Source organism: Phaenicophaeus curvirostris, chromosome 1 (assembly GCF_032191515.1).
Source record: "Phaenicophaeus curvirostris isolate KB17595 chromosome 1, BPBGC_Pcur_1.0, whole genome shotgun sequence".
Classification (NCBI taxonomy): Eukaryota; Metazoa; Chordata; class Aves; order Cuculiformes; family Cuculidae; genus Phaenicophaeus; species Phaenicophaeus curvirostris.
The window spans coordinates 35,914,077-35,939,112 of NC_091392.1; the positions used below are offsets into that span (position 1 = coordinate 35,914,077).

Sequence of the window (25,036 nt, forward strand, 5' to 3'; positions counted from 1 at the left end):
AATGTCGCATGTTGATAGACATCAAAGAAGTAACAAAGATTATCAAATACACAGAGAACAAGTACCTGTGTTACAGCATGGACAAGTGGTACCATTTTATAAGCCTGTGATACTGTGCTTCTACCTCCTTTAGACCAAGACATGATTTCTGGGGCCTAAAAATTTCAGTAATGGTAAATGCTCACCCAGAGCAGACTGTACCTGGGTAAGCAGTGCTCGATCAGTTATCAAAACGGTGAATATTGAGCCAGTGGCTGAGAATAGCCTAGTTTCTCCAGGACTAGGATGAAAAGAAAGTAACCCTTGTGATACCATGTTCTCCCATTATTCAGCAGCACCTCTTTTTGGCTTTCTGCTTAAGCCAGTTAGAAAGGCATGGGAGGAAGGATTCATGCTGGAGAAGCAGGGTGAGATACAGACTGAATTTTGCAATATACTTCCATTCTTTTCAGTTATGACAGTATGTTGCAATCAGAGCTTTCATTTTTTGAAGCAAAGATGTCACACAATAAATTCTTGGCTGGTTAAAGAATTCTTTGAAGAATGTTTCTTTTGGGAAGATGAGTATCAAGGCCAAAGATTTGTGTAGATGATTGTATTACTTAAAACAGTTTGTTTCTTAACCAACATTTAAAGGAAATTGATGATGTTAATGTGCTAATCACCTTGACCCAGTGTAGATGCTTAGGAAAAGCAATGCTTTTGCAATGCCAGAGGTAAGAGTTTGCCATTACAGAATCATACCAAGGGGATCTGCAAAAGCTAGGTAGGCACATCTTTTGGGGAGAAGTCTCCCTAAGGTAATAAAGCTGCTTTCTTAAGTAAGGCAGAATAACTGGGATATTTACAGCCCTTCCCAGTGCCTCAACAGATGGTACTACTCCAATATCATGACCAATTTGATATGTAATATGCTTTATGAAAGCAAATACCCTCTTGGAAATAACTTTTCATCAGGTGTGGTACGGCCTAGACGCTGCGGAGTTTGAAAATCACCCTTTATGTTTCTGGGACAAGCTGAGTCATTAGGGCTGTATTTGTTGAGCTCAGTTATTGGTCTTCCAGGAACATGTTAGGAATTTAAAATGGCCAAGAAAGTCAGTATATAAAATAAATTGAAATTTTAGCCCTAAAATAAAATGGAGAGCACTATAAAAGATCAGATTTTTTTCAATTTTTTTTTCATGTACACTGCACTGTTAACACTCATTTCTCTTGCTGCCCCATTAGTTTTATGTTCACTGTACACAACCCTGGGTTAGAATAGCTCAAATTACTTCTAAATTACTATGGTTACACATGATAGGATTTTCTTTTACAGAACTTTTGTTGAATTGGGATTATCCCTCTATAAGCTGAGCAAACTGTATTTGTGTACCTTTCTACTTTGTAGGACATTTTTATCTCTACTCTCAATGTGAAACCAAAACATTAAAAAAAATATAGACTAGCAGATAACTTCCTACGGGAAGCAATCTTTTTAATTAAACAAGGCTCACAGCAACCTGAAAATAATGAAAATCCACCTGGCCACACTGTTCTTATCAGATTTTAATTTTTCCACTATAGTTACAAAGTTTGGAAATGTACAGATAATCAGAGAGTCTGAGAAGACTTGATAAGTCTGTAAGATACATATGGGCATATCAGGCCATGTCTACTGTTTCTGGGACTTCTCTGACTGATGTGAGCTTTACTAAATTGTCTGAAGTGGCTGGTGCTGGCGGGTGAGATACCTTGAGGTGTGGTGCCAAGTGTTCCTCCTGGTGCTGCTGTTGCACCCCACCCTTACCTGTGTTACTCATTGAGAGGGGTGGGAGAAGAAATAAATTTTTTGATCCAAACGCATGTTAGGGCACAGCTGGGGTGCTCTCAGAGAGACTGCAAGCCTAGGGCACCCCGACCTGGGATGCAGGGCCAGGTCTGGCAGTACTGGATCTACCAGAGTCCCAAATGTCTCACAAGGCTGTGGGGACGTGGGGGGTCCCTGCAGTGTCCTTTTCCTCTCCCTTCCCTGCTGTGTACTCCTCACTGTAGTGACAGGCATTACCTTTAAGTCAGAGGAAGGTTAATATAGTCAGACAATTGGCAGATCATCCCTCCTGTAATATGAAGTGAAAGAAAAGGATAGTTTTTCTTCTGGCACTGTGCAGGGCTTGCTGTGGAAGCTGCCCTTTTCACACTTGTTTTGTCTCGTGGAATAAGATGTGAACACAAGGTGTGGGGCCAACCTAAAGAGTCAAGATTTTTGGCTACTGTTAAATGTCCAGCATGGGGTCATATGCGTTTGCAGCCATCACATTTATATCAGGTAGCAGAAAGACGCAGAGGTAGCAGAGCTCATGGGACAAAGACTGCAGCTTGCATTTCATAGTACAAGTGAATCCCTCAGTGGTTTAAAAACAAAAATTTAGTAAATACTTCCCAGTTTGAAGTGTTCTTCTACAGTCCTCTACTGAATTTAGTGTTGAGTAGACGATATTAATTGAAGGCTGACTTCGGTCATTTCCTCTTAATATTAGACACATCAACTGAAATGCATCCCGTTCTATTGGTAAATACTGGCCTTCACTTTTGGCATATCCCAAACTCCCCGTATGTAGAATTAGCAATCAAATATGGTCTCAGATTTCATCCAGGAAAGGATGAAGCTCAAGTTTAAAAAAACCATTAAATTGCACATCCAACTAATCAATAAGAACTCTTTTCTTTATTAAGCAGGCTTCAGGATAGAATTTTTCTGTGGCCAGCCCAGGGAATTCATTTACTGCACAGAACAGCATAAAGCCAACAATAGATGGTGGCAAAATTAAAATGTCAATGCAGTAAATTGAAACGACTGGCAAGTAAACATCTCCATTCTAGGCAGCACTGTGTATAGTATTTAGTTGGTCTTTTTAATGTAAATGAATGCAAGCAGAGACTTATTAACCTTCAGTTGGTCATATGTAATACATTAGTATTTTCTAAGAAAGTTTGCAATCTTAGCTCCTAAAGCCAGAGTGAGATTAGAAATCGATTCAGTACTAATCTTTTTAAAAACAAACACAAGAAAACAAAACAAAAAAAATGATCAGAAATATTAGTTCTGTTCCTTAAGTTAGTACCCTCTGGTAAGAAGACGTGACCAGATTATTTATTATTTCATTTTATTTTATTTTCAATTTATTTTCTTTTTTTTTTTTTTTTTTTAATTTGTGCAATTCAGTTATTTTTCCCTCTTCTCTGGTCCTTTTGTTTTCTGATTTTCCATCATCCCTTCATGTGGGCAGTGAAGGTTCAAAGAAGCAACAGGCAACTTACCGGGGATTCGTGTGCCAACAGCCACAGCAGCCTTCTCACCTACCACCATTATAACACCTACCACCCTGACCATTGCAGGATGCCAGCCTTGAAATTCCAGAAAACACCTCCTGAAAAAAGCCTTCGTAATGTTCCATGTTTTTTCTTGCTGATGTATTCTCTCTTCCTCTTCTTCCTCCTCCTCCTCCTCTTCCCTCTCCTCTTCTTTCACTCGTACTTTTCCCATTTCAGGCACTAAAACCTTTTCAGTTTTATGGATGCTACACTTTTTTCATAGCCATGCAAAGGTTATTTCTGACACTTTATGCCTTTTCCTTCCTTTAACAAGGCAGTCTTTTTAGACAGGAAAAGGCTTGAAAATTCTAAATGAATCGGTTCTTCTGCTGTATGATTAGACCATTACATTTGAGTAGTGTGTAGAAAGCATGATTTTTGAATGCAAGGCATTGCTTACACATCTTTTGTCAGAAATCACCTACTACAAAAAGCCATTTCTAAAATCAGTGTATCTAAACATATTGATCGCATTGGTTCATGGATATATGTTAAAAAATTTAATTTAACATGCTTCGCATAAAGTAAGTTGTATACTATGAATGTACTTCTTGTATCTACAGTATTTTTGTTAGCTTCCAGCAGGTATTTTCATGAAAAGCTGGCTATACTTTTACCTGGAGTCACCTATGTGGTTTAATGTCTTCATTGTTGGAAATGCACAAACCATTCCTGTGCATCATACACATTGTTTTTTTCATTGATGAGTTACAGGCATGTGCCGCACTCTTCCGTGAAGACTGAGTGCTGTATGCCAAGTGTTTGATTTCTTACAGCAGCTTTGGTGTCTTCATCCTTCTCTCCTACCTCCATGAGTGCATACAGCCTGAGTTCCCTGAACATGGGGACCTTACCTCGCAGCCTCTACTCCACCAGCCCGCGTGGGACAATGATGAGGCGGAGGATGAAAAAGAAGGACTTCAAAAGCTCCTGTAGGTGGTAACAGCATTTCCTCAAAATGTGCAGTGAATGGGTGGAGGAGGGGGAAGATACTGAAAAATGGTACAACGTACCTTAATTAATATATTTGTTCTAAGCAGAAGGGAGAACAATTGGAGTTTCTGTTAGATGTAGGGAAACATCAGCATAAAAATGTTTATCCAAAACTAAAATGAGATGAGTAAAGGCCATGTGTTTAAAGCAATGTTTTCTTCAGACAATCCTGCAAGAGTTTGTCGTCATATCATTCTTGAAGTGATTTTTAAAATTCCCTTTTCAACTCTTTTCCATTTTCATTAGAGAATAAAATTCATAGCTGAATAGTCACAAACATTGCTGATAAGCTCAGCTATCACATTATAGAAGAAGAGCTTGACACGATAGCTTCTAGGTAGTTTTAATGCTTACCTCTACACCACAATAGCCTTGCTTCTGGCCACTTTCTGGGATTCAAAGCATGAATTTCCCATGAGTCAGTAATTTCCCAAGCCAGGACTGATATATTTCAGTGTACTCTACTTCGCTTTGTGCGAAGTATTCAGTGGGCTGGAGAGAGTATGGCTATCTCAGTGTGTTGTTTCCCAGACTCCATGTGAGTGCCATCTCTCCTTTTGGCTTGTCCACCTTCCCGTGATGCTCAGCAGCTCAGTTCCTCCATAACAGGAAAGTGAGAACTGCTCTGTAAGTTGTCTGTGCTAGCCAATTATGCTCATAGGTCCACTACTCTGAAACAACTGAGGTGCTGCACATTAGGACGCTGCTGCCCAGTATTAAAGATTTCCCGTGGTCATAGCAAAATCAGAGCGGCCAGCGGCCTCCAACCAAGTCCAGCCTCTATGGAGTTGAGAGGAGACATTTGAGAGCGGAACTCAGGTTTTGCTTTCTTGCAGTTTTTTGTTGCTTGCTTTTTCTCACTTCTTTTGTAAAGCAAATATTTTTACATAACATTTTCCTGTAAGTGCATTTTTTATTTTTAATCTGATCAGCCATTTTTCACAACTCATCTGTGGACTTGTTAGCTTCTAATGCATTCTTTCAGGTCCTGGGGAAATAGTGCGTCCCTCCATGCTGTGGTATCAGTAGGAGTCCAGCTTTTATGTTTCCTCACATGCATATGAGAAACAGAAGTGATGTTATGTTAATACTAATTTTTTTGAATGGTAAAATCATGCTGGATACAAAAATAGTTCATCTGCCCCATCCCAACAAAGGACTGCTAATCCTGAAAGCTAATCCTGTTACAGAACTTGGAGACAGCTGTTACTTTTGTTATTATATTTATCAGGTATTTTTTCAGTTAAGGAAGCCTTGCCCTGCAATTTGTTGTCCTGCAAGAGCTCCAAACAAGGCCGGTGGTGTTATATTCAAGTGAGACAGTCACAAAGCATTGTGGCCCACCTGAAAGGTTCCTCAAGTCGGAAGGACCTGGGGATGACAGGCTGCTGTGATTAAACGAACCTCTCCCTAGGAGGAATTAGGGTGAGACTTTGTTGTGAGGTAGTTTATTGCACATTTGCATTGTGAGGTATGGATGTAGAGCAGTACAAAATATGTGAAGTTGGCTCCATCAGTAAGTGAGGCTGTGCTGCACTACAAGCAGTGACTGTATCAGCAACCCTGAATCAGAGCTGGCTTTGGAGGAGTTGGCTGGCCAGCCAGGCTTGCTAGCTCTTTCTGTGAGCTTGTTTTTCAGTCCATTTATAGTTTCTTACTGCCGTTGCTAGACTTATACTTTTGACTGCAGTAAAAGCCAGCTTGAGAGTCCCATACTGGGCTGAATGTGCTACAAGTGACCATGATAGAGAATGATTGGTCCGGTACCCGTCTACCATCCATTGACAGGACTTGGAAAAGCACTTGTCTCCCTTTGTGGGAGACTCATTAGGACCAGGTAGCATCGACAGCTGTCCTTTTCATAGAAAAGTAATAGCAGACTTTCTTAATTTTAGTTATTTTTTTTCTTTAGTCTAGTTGGATAATTTCAGTACTTTATTAATGTAATTTTCAATAAATTTGGGAAGAAAAGAATGTATTGGTAAAGGGTGCTGTAAAGTTTACATTGCCAATTCTTTGGTAAAACCTGTATAACTTAATGTGATCATGCCAAAAATCTTGATGCTGAAGTGTGATGGTACAGGGGAATTACAAGACTTTTATGGCCATGGTTTTGTGATCATTGTGTTAGTCACATAGATTTTTTCCAAACGTGTGGCTGTAAAAATCAAAGGCATACCCTGCTGTCACAGGTTCTATTTATGCCATTTGTTTTCCACTTTTATTGTTCCTGTGCTTTTAAAAGTATGGTACTCATTGTGGAAACCCTTAGATTATTATCTGGTTAAGGTTTATATCCTGAAGTATTTTATACTAGGTGTATATTAGTAGTTGAAAGTAAGACACAGTTTTGTACTAACTTACATGATAGTTGCTAGGGCTGCGGATCTGAAGTTACAGAGGGTCTTAGGTGTACATGGCTGCTGTTTCTCAGCATATCTGAGTTAGCTGCCACCAGGAGGAGTAGTGAACGTTTTGCAGTTTCTCAAGGGTCAGAGCAGAAGACTACAGGCTATAAGTATCCATATATGTATCTTTAAATACATCTTGCTCTGCTTTTTCTTTGGCTGCAAGAGTAAAAGAGACAAGTGCATAATCTTCTAATTCAAGGTTATTCCTTACAGAACTGCAGAGCATATAGTAAACCAGCCCCCAGGACTGTTGCTAAGAGTTGGATAAAAACTATAGGAGTAAAATGTACCCCTAACAGTAGCAACCAAGGTTCACTGGAATCAAGTATACATTGATGCCCCCTTTTTAAGGCAATAAGGCTGCATCCTGACTTGTAAAACTTAGAATGCATCAAGCAGACAAAAAAATGGCAGTGATTCTTGCTGCAATTTTTGTTGAGTTACAACCCCCAGCATGCTCTAAGTTATGGTTTGGACCACCTGTGGCATTTCATAGAGGCTTACCAGACAGCTGTTACATGGTTTGAAAAGGATATTTATATCTCTGCTGGGTTTTGTTCCTATTTCTGTTTTGTTTTCTTTGGGAGTGGAAGGAGTTCCTAGTTGTCACTTTTAAGTGTCCACATCATCAAAATATTTATGAGGGTAAGTTCTACATCCCACAAACAGTAACTCAATTTCCTGTTGTGAATTAAAACTTTAGTTGTCCTGAAAGTTTAAGTAAACGTAGTAAGAACATTAGGCTCCTGACTGGCATTAGAAAGAGTAAGAAAGTTAGAGTCAGCTAGGTGCTTACTACAGAGGAGGAATTGACACAAGTGATGGGAAACAGGTGCTAATAAGTAATTGTTGTATGACCTGAAAGAAAGGGAAAATGGAACTTCTCTGAGCTTCAATTCTCTACGTTTTGGTATTTCTGCAAAGTGTGTTAGGGGATCTGGTATTATATTGACTCTGAATTTATCTGGTTTAGTCATATTAAAGTATGCCTTTCCAGCACTGAGGGCTGAAGAAACCTATTTCTCACATGCCGTAAATGTAAAGCTGGTGGCCATTTCCAAGAACAGATTGTTAGGATTCACATTTGGACACGCACATGTCTTAGTGCAGATAAAAGAAACAGTAAGAAGGGAAGTATTGAATAAGTGAAATAAACAATTCTTGCAAAAGAAAATGAAAACAAGATGTGAGTGAGAATTCACAATAATTTAGAAAAGACAGTTTCGGAGTTGAAAGGAGCTTTGCTGGGAGAAAAGAGAAAATTACGAGTGTCAGTTGTCATTGGTGACTGTGCTACATTAATCAGATTTTATAGTATATCAGAGTAGAAGTCTAATGCTTGTAGCCTCAGGGTGTGGGAAATACTTATGCAACTTCTGACAACTTTGTACAGCTGTGCAAATATCTTCTATAGTAAAAGCAAGAACTAATTGTTTTCCATATCTAAGAAAAAAAAATTCATAGTTAAACCATCCCTCAGATAAAGCTTGAATTTTTATCTAGTTCTTAGTAGCTACTGCAGTCAGAAATGGGTCATGAAGGAAAATAGAGATGGAGAGGTAATAGTATATATTTATGACATGAAAACTTTCAGAATCCTCGTCATTGGAGGATTATCACTACAATACCATACTCTTACTTTATTAGTCTGAACAAGAAGTGGAAAAAACTGTATCTTTCTGTGTATTACATAACAAAAGGCAGTAGTCTGCCACAGAGGGAATTAAATGAATGATATAATAGACCTTTAGGCAGGGATTGAAGAACCAAAGGTGCAGTCTCCTGCTTTTCACAGGTGATGCATTGAATCTCAGTGTTGGTTTTATCTTAATTTGTTCTGGAACACAGCTTATTCAGAACAAAAAAGAATAGAGAGAGGGGTAAATGAGGAATACAGAAGTAGCTGCCTGTGTTTTGTACAGAAGGGTTCCCTGGTTTCTTTGAGAGACCCCAAAAAGCTTTTTTTCTCACATTTTCTTATATGTATTGGTTGCTAAAGCAGAGAGGTTCATTTAGCGTACACTGCCCAGTTAGCCTGACAAGTTACTGATGTGTAGTAAACATGTACAGCAGGAAGACATCCTTATTGCAAGTAAGCCTGGGACATGTGCTTTGTTGCTAACAACAGTGCAATCCTGTCAGAGGTTTAGTGGAGCCCATAGGAATCAGCCTGAATGGCAGCTGGGCTTGCCATTAGCAACTGTGAAAGTTCTGCTCATCCACATCTCAAACCTAATGCAAACAGAATTTAAGGATGTTCTGAGATTTTTGGGGTGGGTGTGTCAAAGATATATTTTGCTTGGTACAAGTACTGTTTCTTTGCATTATACCATAAAACCAGATGTTTTCTATTCTCTTGTGTGTTTTAAATATTTATACATAATTTATAAACTTTAGCTTAAATTGACTTTTAGAGTCGTTTCATTGACTAGGTTTATTGTACATATCAATTTTCTCAAAGAGCAATGAGATTTCTGCTGTGTATGAATGTCTTTCCTCCTGGTCTGCTCTGTTTTATAGTGTCTTTAGCCTCTAGCACCGTTGGTTTGGCTGGGCAGGTCGTCCACACAGAAACCACGGAAGTAGTGCTGACAGCTGACCCCATAGTAGGGTTTGGAATACAGCTCCAGGGTAGCGTGTTTGCAACTGAGACCTTGTCTTCTCCACCTCTCATTTCCTATATTGAGTCTGACAGTCCAGCAGAAAGGTGAGGCTCTTTCAGTTGACTGCTAAGTGTGTTTTGGTGAGCATTCCTTGGGGTACTTTGGACTTGCTGCTTTCAGTCTGTGAAAAATTGCAGAGAAGTGTGGCAGTAATAAACTGTCTGTTCTGACAATGATATTTCACATGCTTGATCAGCTATAAGAAGAGTAACAAGCACCAGTGTTTTTATCAGCTGGAGTCCTTCAGCAGGAGACTGGAAGCCATATTCATGCAAACGATTAAAAAGAAAAATCAGAAACCTTGCAGAAGTCAAAATAGTAATAATTCAGTATGCCCTGGGGCCATATCAAGCTGCCATAGCCACCTCTGTTCAGTTTTGGTACAGAACCAAATCTTAGGGAATACCAGAGTTTTGATTTACTCATTATTTCATTGCAGCGTTTCAATTGCATTTGTATGCTACGTATGTCTTTAATCATGGCATGAGAACAATAGTAGTTGCACAGGCAAGTACGAGTTGCCATTGCAGAGCTACAACACTTGTAGCCCAGAGTCAGAGGCAAAGACGATGTCTGCAGGAGGTGTGGAAGCATGAAGGCTGTGCCCCTATTCCTGGGTCCCATCACCTAGAGAGCACGGCCCGTGCTGGGAGTGCTTGTTAGTGTTCTGGTGCAAATCATAGAATCATAGAATCACCAGATCAGAAAAGACCCATCGGATCATCGAGTCCAACCATTCCTATCAAATACTGAACCATGCCCCTCAGCACCTTGTCCGCCCATCCCTTAAACACCTCCAGGGAAGGTGACTCAACCACCTCCCTGGGCAGCCTGTTCCAGTGCCCAATGAGCCTTTCCGTGAAAAAATTTTTCCTAATGTCCAGCCTAAACCTCCCCTGGTGGAGCTTGACGCCACTCCCTCTCATCCTGTCCCCTGTCACTTGGGAGAAGAGGCCAGCTCCCTCCTCTCCACAACTTCCTCTTAGGTAGTTGTGGAGAGCAATGAGGTCTCCTCTCAGCAGCTTCTGTCCCCCTCCCGTGCCTGGGTAGACTGTTGAGTCGCTGTGCCACTCTTCTCCTTGAAGGTTAGGTTGAATGCGTTTGATATTGCTGGTTCTGTGTGTACAGAATGTGCTGATTGTTTTTTATCATTGTGTACCAAGGTGTGGAGTGCTGCAAATAGGAGACAGAATAGTGGCAATAAATGGTGTCCCAACGGAAGACAGCACATTTGATGAGGCCAATCAACTGCTGAGAGACTCCTCTATCACCAACAAGGTCACTTTGGAAATAGAATTTGATGTTGCAGGTAGGAATATAGTGTTATTCTGTCTTGCAAGAGAAGTGAAGAAATAAATCCCAAGTACACTGCGAGCATTAGGCATCCAAGGTGGAGACTTTCATCTCACATACACACCATTCAGTTTTCAAGTGCCCTATTTGAAACCTGTCTTTTTGTACAGCTTTCTCACTTCGCGTAGCCCTGCAGCATTTCCAAGCACAAATAGAAATGACAAGTCCTGTAGTAGAATCTCATGACAGTCCCTCCTCTTGAGTTATTTCTCAGCATTTTTCTGCCCTAAGATAGAAATATTCTGCTGAGCAGAGAGAAATCCTCTACATAGCAGCTAATGAAATGTTTTACTAGACAGAAAAGTATTATAAAAGGGTGGATAAGCAGTAAAGTCTGAAGAGTTTTACTTACAGTATCTCAAACCAATACTTTGAATAAAATAATAGAAGTTAATTAACAGAATTAATAAAAGCTAGAAAAATCATTGTTAATGTTGCTGGCAAGTCTTTATTATTACTAATGGGTTTCCTTTCTTCTGTAATGTGTTTAAGCATAGAGAATACACCTACAAAATCACATATTGTGCATATTAACCCGCTATGTAAATCGTAAAAACTTCTAAGACTTCTGTGTTCATCTGACAGTAGCACCCTTGATGTCATGACAGTCTTGGTTGTGCTCCATTTTGCACAGTATGATTATTGTTAATGGTATTTTAAATCATGATGTCCAAAGCAGGCTAAAGGTTCCTAGAGTAATTCTGTATAATCTTTTAGTATAATATTTTTGAAAAGCCAGATACAATATGTCCATTCAATACATAAGAAATTTAAATATTATAAAATTAGACAACTGAATCATGCAGAAGTCATTTAAATACGCCTGAAGTCACATGTATTTCTGTCCCTGGACTTCTTTGTGTTCTTCCCATTTGCTCAGACTCATACTCATGGTTAGACTCCTCTGCCACATATCTGTTTATATGTTTCCATAGCTGTAATTCCAGTCACTTCTTTTCAGGCCAAGGCCCAGCCTTTTGCTATCAGGGATGCCAAAAGTCAGGTTTCAAATACAGTGCTGTGTGTTCCAGTGTTTTTTGCCTCAGTTAGCTCCAGGCATTTTCTCCATTAGTGATATTTTGATTCCTTTTCTTCCCAGCAGACATAAAATCCATGACAGTTACTTTAGCAGACAGTTAAAATGTGTTAGACTTACAACAACAAAGGCCTGAAATCCTTAAGACTTGATCTCCTGTCCTTTTAATTAAAAGTTATCTGCCAGCATTAAAATTTTCGCTTGTGCTCACAGAACTTGCATACGAGCTAAAAACCTGCAGTCTCAGCTGGCTGCTGGCCCGTGCAATGTCTGTAAATTCAGTTAAACCTTAAAAAAAAAAAATTGAGTTACTTTGAAATTACCAGTAGAGGTATAAATCATACTTGGTGTGTCCTGCTTCCATCAGTGCAGCACCCGTGTTTCATCTGTGGCTTGCAATGCTGATATGATTTTGTCAATTTACACGCGTAGTAACATGCAATTGAAATTGCTGTGCCTCATAAATTATCTAACATTTGAAATATTTTTTTCATAGAATCAGTTATTCCAAGCAGTGGAACATTTCATGTAAAACTACCAAAGAAGCATAATGTGGAACTTGGCATCACCATAAGTTGTAAGTAAAAGTATTTCTTTTTAAGACCACATTTATGGGATAATCTGCAGATAGTAGGTCCTGTATCTATAAACTCATGCTTGTTTTGAGATAAACTGCCTTTTCGTTAGCAGTGCTCTGTCTTTGATGAAATGTCATTCTGTAACAGATTTATACTCCCTTTCTAGCTGTTAAAGAAGCTAGAGGTTTGCCAGGCCTAAAGCTTGACCTGTTCCTGCATGCATAGCGCCCACTTAACTCCTGTTAAATCTGTTTATAAAAATAAAGGGAAAAGAAGTCAGAAGAATTAGACCTATGCAAAAATATTTCCATATCTGGAAGTTTTTAAGCCAAGTCTGACATTAACTGTCACAGGCTCTTGCACAGAACCTCATTAAACTCAAGGGTTTCAACAGGCATGAGGATCCACGTATTTTCTGCTTCAGAACCCATTGTCTGAAGATACGTCCTCAGTCTGTAGAATTAGTGGTCAGTCCTAAATGCACAGGTCACATGGTAAAATCCTCTTTCACCAGTGGCTTCAGAGATTGCTAAAGAAGACAGCAAGGGTGTGTATTAGTCTATTTCTGAAAACATATTTGTTACTATTGTTTGAAATCAAAGTGTTTCTATACTTATGTATTTTGGAGCAGACAGTAAATGCTGTGTTAGGACTGGATTTTGACCAGGTAAACTGCAGCACACTGAGTTCAGCCCTTGATGGAAGTAAGAAAAATCCCCATCAAAGTTAATGGCCTTGTGTTTAATGTACTTAATGACAGTGCAGAAGGTGGTCTCACTGGAATTAACATTCCTTTATAGTTGTGGCTTTTCTTAGACTATTAGTCTTTCTTTGGAATTATTCATGTGTCTTGGGGGAAGATTGTGCTTTGACTTATATTCTCAAAGCTTTTACCAGCACAATGGAATAAGTTTAATCAAAAGTACAGCAGGGAACTCTGTGCTAAGAATTACATCTGAGGAACAAATGAGACACACTGCAGGCCTGTTTGCTTGCATTGCACACTTGAATGAGTAATTGTTAGACTCTGTAAGATGCGATGCTTGAAGCAAAATCGTAGGTCTACATGTATCTGTGCAAATGAAGATACTGAGAAATGGGAAAACCTGGAGAGAACCTGTTCTGTTGAGGTATTATTCTTAGGATCAGTAATGGTTAGTAGGATTGTTGTAAAAATGCAGTCTTTCTACCAATTTGATTTGTACTGCATTGGGAATTCATACATTCTGTACTTTCTTTTCTGTGTATAGGAGTAAAGTCTGAATGGAAAGCTAATGTTCTTGGATTTTAGTATTTAGCATACCTCTTCCCTAACTTTGCTTACCTTCCTGACTTGGAACTTAATTCCAAAAGTTAGTGCTTTATGTAATCAGAGTGACAACCTGGTTGGTCTTAGATCAGCTCTTCAAAGTATATTGCAGTATCTTTAATATTTCAATTAAATTATCTGTTGTATATAATAATCCACTTATTAATAGTGTTTAAGGCATACAAAATGTGTCTAGGGTTAATTCTTTATTTCATTTTAAAGGTTTTATACTAGTAACAGGAAGTTTGTAAATTTGCTTGATGGAAGTCTTGAATTGCTGCATTCCATTTTTGCTTTCTTCTGTTCTACCTAATTAACTCTTAAATGAGGCAGTGTGATTTGAAGAATATAGGCATTTTATATGTGTTTTGTCAAAGTTATGTCAAGGCAGTTTAGCACATTAGTGTGCCATTTGTTACTGGTATTGTCAGAAAGCTATATGATTTCTTTTAAGAAACAAATACTAAGGGAAACTCGTCAGAGTTAGTGTGGACTGGCTTAAAGAGGAATGATGGATGAGATAAGGTTAGACTGTTTTAGTGCTCTCTCTTCTCAAGCTAGTGGACTTAATACTGAGTGAGAAAGTGATGTCTCCCTAAAAACGTCACAGATAAATACCTGTCTTGCGTTCCATATCCCCAGTTTAGTTTGGGATTTGGATGAGAAAGTCAGGAAATGACATGACCTGACCTGACTGACAGGCAAGACAGACATTTTTTGTCAGAAGGGAAATGTAAGCCTCACCTTGGGTTGGCACCTGAACATATGCCTATTTAAAGTCCAAGAGTTTGTCTGAGTGAGCTGCTAGGAGGCAGACATCCTGGAAGAATGATTTTTTTCTCTTTCTTTGTGTTGTTTTTCTTGATAATAAACACCAAGTGTGCCTGCCGGGTGCTTGAAGACATATCTGAGGTGGCACACAACACTAAAAATAGTTAAACTAATGCGTGGTCTTTGAAAAACATGACTTGTAATAAGGGAATATACTAAGCTTCTCTTATTTTCAGATATATTAATGCAAGAAAAAAAGGCAAAACAAAAAAAAAAAAACCCAAAATCCCCCTAGACAGCAGAAACTCCTAGAAAGTAAGACAGAAGAAAGTCTCATTAGCATCATTGTTAATGTTAATCCGAGTTTTGGATAGTGTATGTCAGTTACTTCGCAGTATACTGGCCTTGCCCATTGCTACCTTCACACACATACAATTTCTATCATCTTATCATTCTTCCCTTATCCCTGCAGCATTGGTCTAATCTTCCCATTAATAACTACTTGCATTCAATAAAGACCCTATTTCATACTTTACACATGTAAGCATCTGTATGTTTCATGCTTCAGGTAGCATCATTTTCATACTCAGTTACCTAGTTGGAGCAAATAGAGCATCTCAGTTCTTAAAACTACATCATCCAAATAAAGCATGACATGGCTGTGTCCATGTGTATGTGATTATGCTTTTATAACGGAACCATTCCCTTGAAGAAGAATGGCTTTCCAGTCAATCTAGTAGTGTTCAAAACTGTTTCAATTTGTCAGTGACATTGATTTCAGACCGTGTAATGGAATATAGATTTTTTTTTAAGATAAATTTTTGTGTCACTGGTTACTTTATCATAGACCATTTTTCTTTAAATACGTTGAATGATGTCTGAGAAAATTAATTCCTAGTACAGTCTGATAATTGTAGTTAACAGCTCTTTTTTTTTTTCCTTCCTTTTCTTTCTTTCTTAAGTAAGATTCTGATATCCTTACTGGTAATGAACTGCAGCACCTTGCTTCATAAATAATCTTTCTGAAGCTAAGAGACTTCTCAAGGAATAAGAAGCTGCAAAGCTGGAAGAATATCAGAATCTCACTCAAGCTATTATCAGGTTTTCTAAGTCATAGAATCATAGAATAACCAGGTTGGAAGAGACCCACCGGATCATCGAGTCCAATCATTCCTATCAGGAAAAAAAAAAAGTCATTTAGACTAGTAGCTATACTAAAGTCTACTTTATTGCTTTCTTATTTCTTAAGAAACAGGCTTGTAAATATGTTCAGATATTTAGCTTTGACTATGAGAATTTACTTTCTAAAGCATGTTTTTATGTATTTTGGAATTTCACCTAGCAAACTCAGCTTCATTTTGCAATATTATAAATTATTATCAAGATGAGCCCTGCAGAATCAGCAAGTTTCTCATCTGCTGCATATGAACCAATACTTATGGAACAAAAGAGCTACATCAGTCTAATTTTAAAAAGCTCATTCATGTATTTAATAATTGCACTATCCTTAAAAACTTTGGTAAATGTTAAACCAGTATTGTGGATAAATGGACTGACTTCATATGAAAAAATATTTTCCATCCCATGATCATTTTCCTTTGCTTGTTCAGTTTGTTCAGAGTTTATTCAAACTCCAAAACCTGAAGCCAGGCTCAGCCTAGGAAGTGAGTTTTGGCTAGGTGATAGGTGAGGTGTCCACCCTAAAACCTGTTTAAGTCACATTGTTTTTTTCCTTTTGGTTATCAGTGAGAGAAGAAATAATGGTTGGTTGAGGGTTTTTTTAACCTAATGGAACAACTGATCTACAAAACTGACAAGATTTCACTGAATTTGCTGTCAAGCACTGGGTGATAGGCAGGGAAAATATGTCTTTACTAGAAAAGTAGGGTGGAGGCTTGGAACAGAGACCTAGATTCATAAAGTAATCTAAAGAGAGAGAACACACAGCTCACTGAAGGTCACCCTTCCAGGTACAACACTAGATTTAGTGACTGTGCAACTTTATGCACTCTTCAGTCCACTTGTAGTTCATCATACAGACTGTGGAAGGTCTCTACGAAAACTCAACCATAGATAGACTAACAGCTAGACGGGGAGGAGAAAAGATAAGATCTTCAGCGGGCAAGCAGAATGGGGCAAGGTGAGAAAATGAATGGAGAGCCATAACAGGGAGTCAGCAGGCAAAGAGAGAGGCTGCGGTATGACCAGGGGCAGGGGAAGCTGGGACTTGAAAAAGAAGGCTGGACATGGATGAGTGGTAGGGTGCTTTGGTTTTAATTGCTTCTTAAAAACAAAAAATAATTGTGAAATAAAACATGAACTTGGGGACTTAAAGCTGTATAGTGTCACTTCAAACTTGAGTTAATTCATGAGGATATCTTTTTTAATTGAGTGGTCAAGTACTACTTTCTCACTGGGAATTTTGCTTCTCTACTCTCCGGGGAGGGATGAAACAGTGATGTGTATCAAAGGGGATGGAGGCTGCATAATGAGGTGGAAGTCTGCAGAAAGTAAAAGGAGGTGTTCTAATGGTCAAAATGGTATAATGCTACCCTGGAGAAATCGGGGTGGGTTTTTTTCCCTTTTCTCTGCAACAGAGTTGTGCTGAGATGTTGCTTAAAATGCCAGGAGTTGTGCATTGGACTACTATGTACAACAGCTGCTATGTATGACAAACTATTGTGAGAAATAAAGGCATAGATATCTCAAATTGCTCACTGAAAGCTGTCGTACTTTGACCTAAATGTTCCTATGTTTCCTTTCCTCATCTCTAAAATCAGGATAATAGTACTCAATCTTCTTGCTGGGACAGCATCTTTTCACTAGTGTTTGGGAGGCAATCTTAGGCTGTGGTGATGTGCAATACAAAAGTTCAAGAGGAAATTAATGATTTTATCTCTGCAACACAACCCGAATAGTTTGTAGTAAGTATGTCATGAGCATTGAACGAGAATAAAAAAAAAAAAAAAGAAAAAAAGTTGTGTAGCTGCTTATTAAGGGCTTGTCAGCATGGGGGGATTCATTTCACACAGAGCTGTGTTTGCTGCCTGCAAAAAGGCTTTCATCCACCAGATGCAATTAATAGTCCAGGATAACTGACAGAAAACTGCTGGTTCACACTTACTCAGTTTTGAAACTGTAATAACACTGTGTGACATATCATTCCCTTTGCATCCATGTGTACTCTGTGGCTTTGCTCTTTGAGCTGTACACTTTCTCCCATTTCGGTTCCTTCTCTCTTGTTTTTGGAGCAGTAATGGGTTGCTTTCTTTAGTACTAGTAATTTTTATAAAGCAGTTTAATAAAAGCTATCTCAATTCTCAAATCTCAGACTGCAGACATTGGCTCAGAGATTTATAAGGCAACCTGGAGGTTAAAAATGTAGAATTGAAAAAAAAGTCACCAAAACAATTCTTTATAATTTTAACAAGATACTAATTGATGAAACAAACCCAAAGAATTCAATTAAATGATGGAGCTGTCATATAAGATATAGTTGGCTCGTGGAGTGAAACTATGAGAAAGAAGCTATGAAAATTACACATCTTATAAGAGGTTAATTGCTGTTCTATAAATTGCAGTACAGACATTTCCTGAAAATGTTGCTGTTTTAAACAAGTTTCTAAAAATTCTTGAAACTCCTTGAACGTCTGTCTTCTAGACTTTCAAGACACTTCAATTGCAATATGGCTATTTAGCAGTTCTTAAACAGTTCCTGTAGACATTCAAAGACTTTCTGGCCCAGAGCAACCAAGGTTAACAAGATCTGTTAGAATATTGTGTTGGAAATGTCACTATTAATACACCTTCTGGTTGCTGTAGGAGAAGATCTGTCATTTTCCATCAAAGAGAAGAATCATGAGCTCTAGAGTAACTGTCATCAGGATTTTGTAGGTGATTCTCCAGTATGGGTAGCTTTTTAGGTACCTAATGGGACTTTCTGTGGATGAATGTAGTGGCCTCGGTACAGAGAACAGAAATGGATGGGGGTGATTGAGGAGCCCTATATGTTGAAAAACCATTCGCACTTTCAGGAGAACTGAGTGCCTTGTAATACTTAGCAATCTTTTAATATTAGTACACTCTTTGTTAGCAACAGTCCCAAAAGTCAGTCTGTGTTCTGGCCAGAGCAGCTGTAGGTAATATAATTCCCTATGGCAGTGAGCAGGTGCCACACCATTGGCTAAAAATGTATCTTTCATCACCCTCAAGTTCTGAGTCCCCTGCTTACCATATCAGATCTTCAGAGCAGTCTTCTGTCAGCAAATGGATCAATCCTCCACAACAATCCATTTGGTGAATGTGCTCCAAGAAATAGATCCCTGGTAGCAGTCAGTCATCATCATCTTCTTTCTCCGGAGTAGTTAACTGCTTCCTATGCCACCAAAAGTCAAGAAAAGTTGCTAAGCTAATTTCCTAGCCAAGGGAAACTTGTCAAATACTTTTGCACAAGTCAGTAAAGAATTGCAATGACTGGTGTTGTAGAGCAGAGCATCCTTTTAACTATGATGGACAGATAGAAAATTTAAAGTTGTGTCAGATACATCCAAGAAGAGATGAGTTAGGTGTGCAAGGGGCGGACTGGTGAGGGTTTTACTACTTTGACACTGGTGGAACTGCTGGGTTTCTAGTAGGTATTCTCAGTATTTAGTGAGGAAGAGTTCACAAGGCCTAAGACCCAGCAGCCACATAGATGGGCAAGTTTACTCCTCAAGAGAGGCAAATTTGTTCCAGAGGAAGCAGCGAGTCGCACTAAAGCAAGCATCCATGTGGTCTAAGTTACATCTATGCAGATGCGATTACCCTGTATGCATGGCCACTATCCGCAGCATCTCATTTATTGTGAAGTAGATTCCTCCTCCTCACCCAGGAAGCATTATCTGCGTATCTTTGCAGTAGGAGTGGATGTAAAAAACATGAGCTAAGCCCACTCTAGATATTTTGCCAGAGCAGCTCTGTTGGACAAGGATATAATAAAAAAACATGATTTATGACTGACAGAAATATTCTGGCAAAAGATCAGCATTAGCAGTTGTGTTGAAATGTTCTGCTCATGGTTCATGAGAAGAATTCAGACATATCAGGTTAAATGCACTTTGCAGTAGTTACTTCAATTCTGGCATTCTCTACTTTTTAGGGAGTATGTGGTCTTACTAATATGCTGATGATGATTGTTTGTATTCATGCACGTATGGTTTAGGGGCAAGGGGAGGAATATGGTACAGGTAATACAGGTAAATAATGTGTATGAAGTATTGATTTAGGGACAGAATTAGCCCATCTAGATAGCTAGAAATAAAACCAGATACTTGTATGTATTCTTTATTACAGCTCCATCCAGTAGAAAACCGGGGGACCCTCTGGTTATTTCTGATATCAAGAAAGGAAGTGTTGCACACAGGTAAGATATTCAAGCCCCCACTAAAAATCTGTTTCCATTGTGTAACCAGCCAGACTCAAGTTCAGCAGAGGGAGCTTGTAAGACTCTGCTTTTTTGAGGGTGAAGGGGAAGTGTAAAAAGTAGTTACAAATGCAAGTCCAGCATATTAAGAAATAATTTTTTTAAAAATCCATCTTGTTTCTATAATAATGTTCATACCTTTTAAGATCCCTTGCTTTAATGTTGTTAGAAATTCAGGTAAGCTTGTTTGCTTGTTCACAGGACGGGAACACTCGAACTGGGTGATAAGTTGCTTGCAATAGATAACATTCGACTTGACAATTGTTCAATGGAAGACGCTGTCCAGATCCTTCAGCACTGTGAGGACCTTGTAAAGTTAAAGATCCGCAAAGATGAAGATAATTCCGGTACTAGCAATGAGCCTATTGCAGATTCTTCTGTATTTTAAGGATTTTTAGAACACGGGGTTATTTTTCTGCATTTAAATTTTAGTGAAATTTTTTATTCTAAACGTGGCTGATTTATGCTCATGATAATCAGAAAATATCGCACTAAAAAGAATTTCAGTGGTATATGAAGGTTGGAATTTTCTCAGTGGCCACATAGCCTGCAGGAGCTGCGCTGCAAAATGAAGTCTTCAGTTTTCTGGGAAGGCAATTTCCCCTCGGGGAAGCCATAGAAGGTTGATCTGTCTCTTATCGGTGTAATGAGATTATCTCTGCTTTTAAAGCTGGCATGACAGTTAGCAAAGCATGGATCCCATAGGCCTGATCCATGACTGTTCACATGTTTCAGGGTAAGCAGTACTTCACACACTCTGCTGGGTGGCTGATGAAGGAGCCAAGTCTGATCAGCCAGTGGAAGTAATGGAGCAGCCATCATTTTGCGCACCTATCTATTAATATTCCTGGATCTTCCCCATTATGGATTCCATAAGAGCAGAGTTTCTACCTGGAGATAATAAAGCAAGTTCTGTTATGCATTCTAGTGGCGAAAGAAGTTTGATTACTGTAACTACCATTGCTGCTGTGATTTATATTATAGCATTATAAAAAGCATGAACTGTAGATTCTCTTGTCCTAAGCTTTATACAATCTCACAGCAAAATGGCACAGTCTGCCGCATTTTATTATTTAAAATCAATTGTAACTGTTGATATGATATTTGGAATGGCACTAGAATCTTCTTTTCCTTTAATCGCTTTTGAAAGCAAACAGAAAGTATCTTCTCAGTATGATCAGTACAAAGCAAAAACCAGTGCATTTAGCACCTTGTGCAAATTGGCTTGCAGAAGTCAGGTTTGATCCAGCAAAGTGAATGGCCACTGCTCAGCAGGATATCGTGGTTAGGTCCCTGCAGGTGCTGAGGTGGGATTTCCCACACACAGTTAGTCCGTCTTGGACAGAGGCTGGCCAAACTCTCCATGGGATATGCATCTAAAGGGACATCTGCCTGACAGTTGCTTTGCAGAACTTGCGAGTTTGTCCTCTGTGTGTTGTGTTGTCCCCCAGCTCCTCCTCACCTTGTGGACTTAAACTTTTTCTAGGACAGCTTCCATTTCCATTGCACTTGGTACTCATTTTCTGTTGCCATCACTGAAATGGTTTTTCCACTCTCCACCCATGTAAAATAGCACCCTTGTTCTCTTAGGTATTTGCACACCATGGTAGCTGGTACAGAGTTGTGTCTGAGTGGAGTTCATTTTTCATGGTTTTCTTTACATCTCTTGTTTTAAAGTAACATCATAGATCTAGATCAAGATTCTCATACAGCTGCAATGTCTTATCCAGACATGATTGGTGCAACTGAACAGATTCAAATGTAGATGGACTGGTACTCGGAGACCTGCTAAACAAAATTCTCTGTGCGAGTGGTTCTTGTAACAGATGACTTAGTGTCAAAGTGTAATCAAAAGTATTTGTAGCAAATTTCAGGTACTTTGAAATCTGAAATTAATTAACGACTCCTGAAGTGCTAAATTAAAAGTATTTTCGAAAAACATTGCAGAAGTGTAGCAAAAAGAGTATCTCAATTAAAATAAATTTTGGTTTATTTGCCATTAGTTTATTAATGAATGTCTGGTTTTCTGACAAAGGGAAGAAATGTGCTTCTTAAGCTAAGCAGTAAAAACCATCAATGAACTCCTCAAGAAAGAAAAGCCTGATGCAAATAGATGAGTAGGTGTAGAGCACTCCAATGTAATTTCTAAATCACAGAATGAGATTAAGAGTTAATTTTTTTTTATACACCTTATGGCATGCTTTTCATGAGGAGGTGTAGGCAGGCAGCAGGGGTTCTTCCTCCCTAGTTCTTATTTCCTTGCTGTCTTTCAAACTATTTATATTAATTTTTAAGTATTTCTAGCTTCTAGTTCAGTTTCTGCCTACAGTTTTTCCTTCCTCTGCTGTCTTTTCAATTCCTTCTCCACACAGCTGTATGGGTCTCAAGAATTTTATTCCGCAGAGCCAACCGTGCAGATGATGCTAGGAGCAGAGTAGTACATATGATGTGGTCCCCAAGACCGTGCTCTTCTTTGTACTTTTGTCAGTTTGATCAGATGCAACTTTGAAGAGCAAGAGACCGGTGGACAAAGCCAGAGGCACAGCAGCACAGAGGGTCTACTTTCACTAAATGTAGTTTCCAAGAACTGTCCATGATTGTATCACAAGAATAGAAAGAAGGAAAATCTCAAAATTTGAGACCCAAAACCATTGAAGTTTGATTGTGTTTCCTCCTCAGTTGGAACTACATTTTCAGCAGTTTTTCTCACCTTTTTTTGCCTAACTGAGGAGAATTTTATCTGATTAACCTAATAGCTACCACAGAGCTTTTTTTGCTTTTGTGGCAAAAATGGCCTTCATTGTGAATTCAGGCCACATGCTTGCGACATTCTTGTATAGCTCATGGTTTTGCTGCCTGGAAAGAGCACTGAAGAGAATAGTGTAGCAATTTGACGTTTGTGGCAATCTGCCATTAATTTTCTTAACTAGGGCTGACCAGAAGACAGACAGTAATGGACCAGTCTCCTTTCCAGTCATTCAGTAAGATATATAAACTTCCTAACTCTCATGTGGCAGGACTGCTATATGATTAATAACTTCTTGTTCTCATACTGTTGATAGCAGAGAAACATCAGTATTGTGTTGACCCTTAGCAAATACTGGCTATTACATTTTCAATTAGCTTGGTGGATTACTTTCCATCCTTCAGCTGAAGTCTTGTACCGTGTCAATACCGCACCTATGTAAACATTATCAATATTAGATTCCAGAGCATTTGTATTTGTTCCATAAATGCTTTAGCAAGCAAGCAAGAGCTGCCACTCTTCTCCTGTGCAGTGGCAGCTTATGTGCTAGCCCTCTGTATGCCAGCCAGAGGCTTCCCATGGGGTTTTGGGAGTTAGATGCTTCTGGAAAGAGCAAGTCAGATAAAACGTAGTTGATGTGAGCGGTGCCAAAACCACTGATTATAAAGCCCCAACTCGGAATAAAAGGCCAGCACTAGGCATGAAAATCCCAGTATTCTTTGCTGAATAAACACCACTGGTTCTTCTCTCCTTCGATCCTCTATGTGTACCATTTTCCTTATGTGAGTATCAAGGGGGAAGTAGGAGAGAGTTGGGGTGAGGGGAAGCTAAAGGCCTGAATTTTCTGCAAATTGGGAAGGAACAAAGTAGCTCCAAAGATATTAGTGTTTCTCCAGCTCTCCTTAAGTACTGTGTTCCGCATTAGAAGAAAGCAACTCTGTGAACCATTGCTAGCAATGTACGTATCTTTTTTTCCTTTAAAAGTTTTTCTGTCTAGAGGAAAAGAAATAGGAACGTTTGAATTTTCTAACTTGTCTTGGGTTAGTTGTAGTAGCGTTTATGGAATGTGCATTTTAGACATTTTCCACACTTGGCGAGCCATTCAAAATGTCACTAACCACAGATCTAGGAAAAGTTACCCGCCAGGCCAGACATCCTGGCTCAATACCAATATCATAAGATTGGCAAGGAAGCATTTGTTATTTTGATCTGAGGAGAAATCTGACATTTTAAATTTTAAAATATCCCTTCACAACTCAAAAATACTACAGTTGATTCCTCTCTTGCTGTGATATTTCTTTGATAATATGTGAAGTGCAAGCGCTGTATAAATACAGGAGCCTTTCTTGTTGCTGCACCACCTGTCAGGTGTTGTTTCAGGAAAATACATTGTATTTAAGCTTAGTCAGTGCTGAATTCTTCTCCATTAATGCTGATACTGTGGTTAGACTAAAATTTGAAAATAATGCAAATTACTTCATGCATTATGATGGAATGAAATCTAGTGGAGTTATTATTCACTTAGTTGGTAATTTAGAAGCCATTTTTTATTCTGTTACAAAAGCTGAAAACTTGTCCATCAAAACCATGGGAAATATTTTAGGTTCTCTTAGTAAGACAACTGCTTACAATTCTTTTAAGGAAGTTTGGTTTTAAAACTTCTGAATTATCTTTACTTCTAAGTACCGTCCATTCAGTTCAAGAAACAGATGAGTACCAGTATTTATACAATTGTAGTAACTTGTCTTTTCTCTAATAATGCGCGCTTGCAGCAAAGAAGGCCAGAGCCTCCTGCCTGTGTCAGTCAGAGCACTGCCAGCAGGTTGAAGGAGATGATCCTTCCCCCTCTGCTCAGCACTGGTGAGACACACCTGGAGTGCTGGGTCTAGTCCTGGGCCCCCAAGTGCAAGAGAGACATGGACATAATGGATCAGGTGTAGCAAAGAGTCACAAAGATGATGAAGGGGCTAGAGCATCTCTGCTATGAGGAAAGGCTGAGAAAGCTGGGACCCTTCAGCCTAACGAAGAGAAGACTCAAGAGGGATGTATGTATAGCTATAAAGAAAATGGAGCCAGGCTTTCTTCAGTGGTGCCTAGTGACAGAACCAGAGACAGTGCACACAAACAGGAACACAGGAGGCTCCACCTGAATGTCAAGAAACACTTTTTTACTGAGAGTCACTAAGCACCTGACAGGTTGCCCAGAAAGGTTGTGGAGTCTCCATCCTTGGAGATACACAGAACCCATCTGGAGATAGTCCTGGGAAACCAGCTATTGGTGGCCCTGCATGGCCAGGCGGAGTTGGACAAAGCGACCTCCAGAGGTCCCTTCCAACCTCAAACCTTCTCTGATTCTGT

At 39.1% G+C, this 25,036-nt stretch overlaps 1 protein-coding gene across 13 annotated transcripts in view; it reads left to right on the top strand.

Moving 5' to 3' along the window:
* The window catches only part of GRIP1 (glutamate receptor interacting protein 1), a 334,393-nt gene that overhangs the window by 289,439 nt on the left and 19,918 nt on the right, over window positions 1–25,036 (top strand). For 9 of the 13 annotated variants that reach the window (XM_069852618.1, XM_069852663.1, XM_069852679.1 and 6 more), the window contains 7 exons: window positions 3,273–3,428; window positions 4,137–4,289; window positions 9,282–9,468; window positions 10,588–10,733; window positions 12,310–12,390; window positions 19,803–19,872; window positions 20,134–20,279. In XM_069852618.1, the coding sequence (XP_069708719.1) occupies window positions 3,273–3,428; window positions 4,137–4,289; window positions 9,282–9,468; window positions 10,588–10,733; window positions 12,310–12,390; window positions 19,803–19,872; window positions 20,134–20,279 (939 nt within the window). Of the gene's footprint in view, window positions 1–3,272; window positions 3,429–4,133; window positions 4,290–9,281; window positions 9,469–10,587; window positions 10,734–12,309; window positions 12,391–19,802; window positions 19,873–20,133; window positions 20,280–25,036 lie in introns of all 13 variants that reach the window. The other 4 variants (XM_069852707.1, XM_069852641.1, XM_069852647.1 and 1 more) reach the window with 3 other exon arrangements.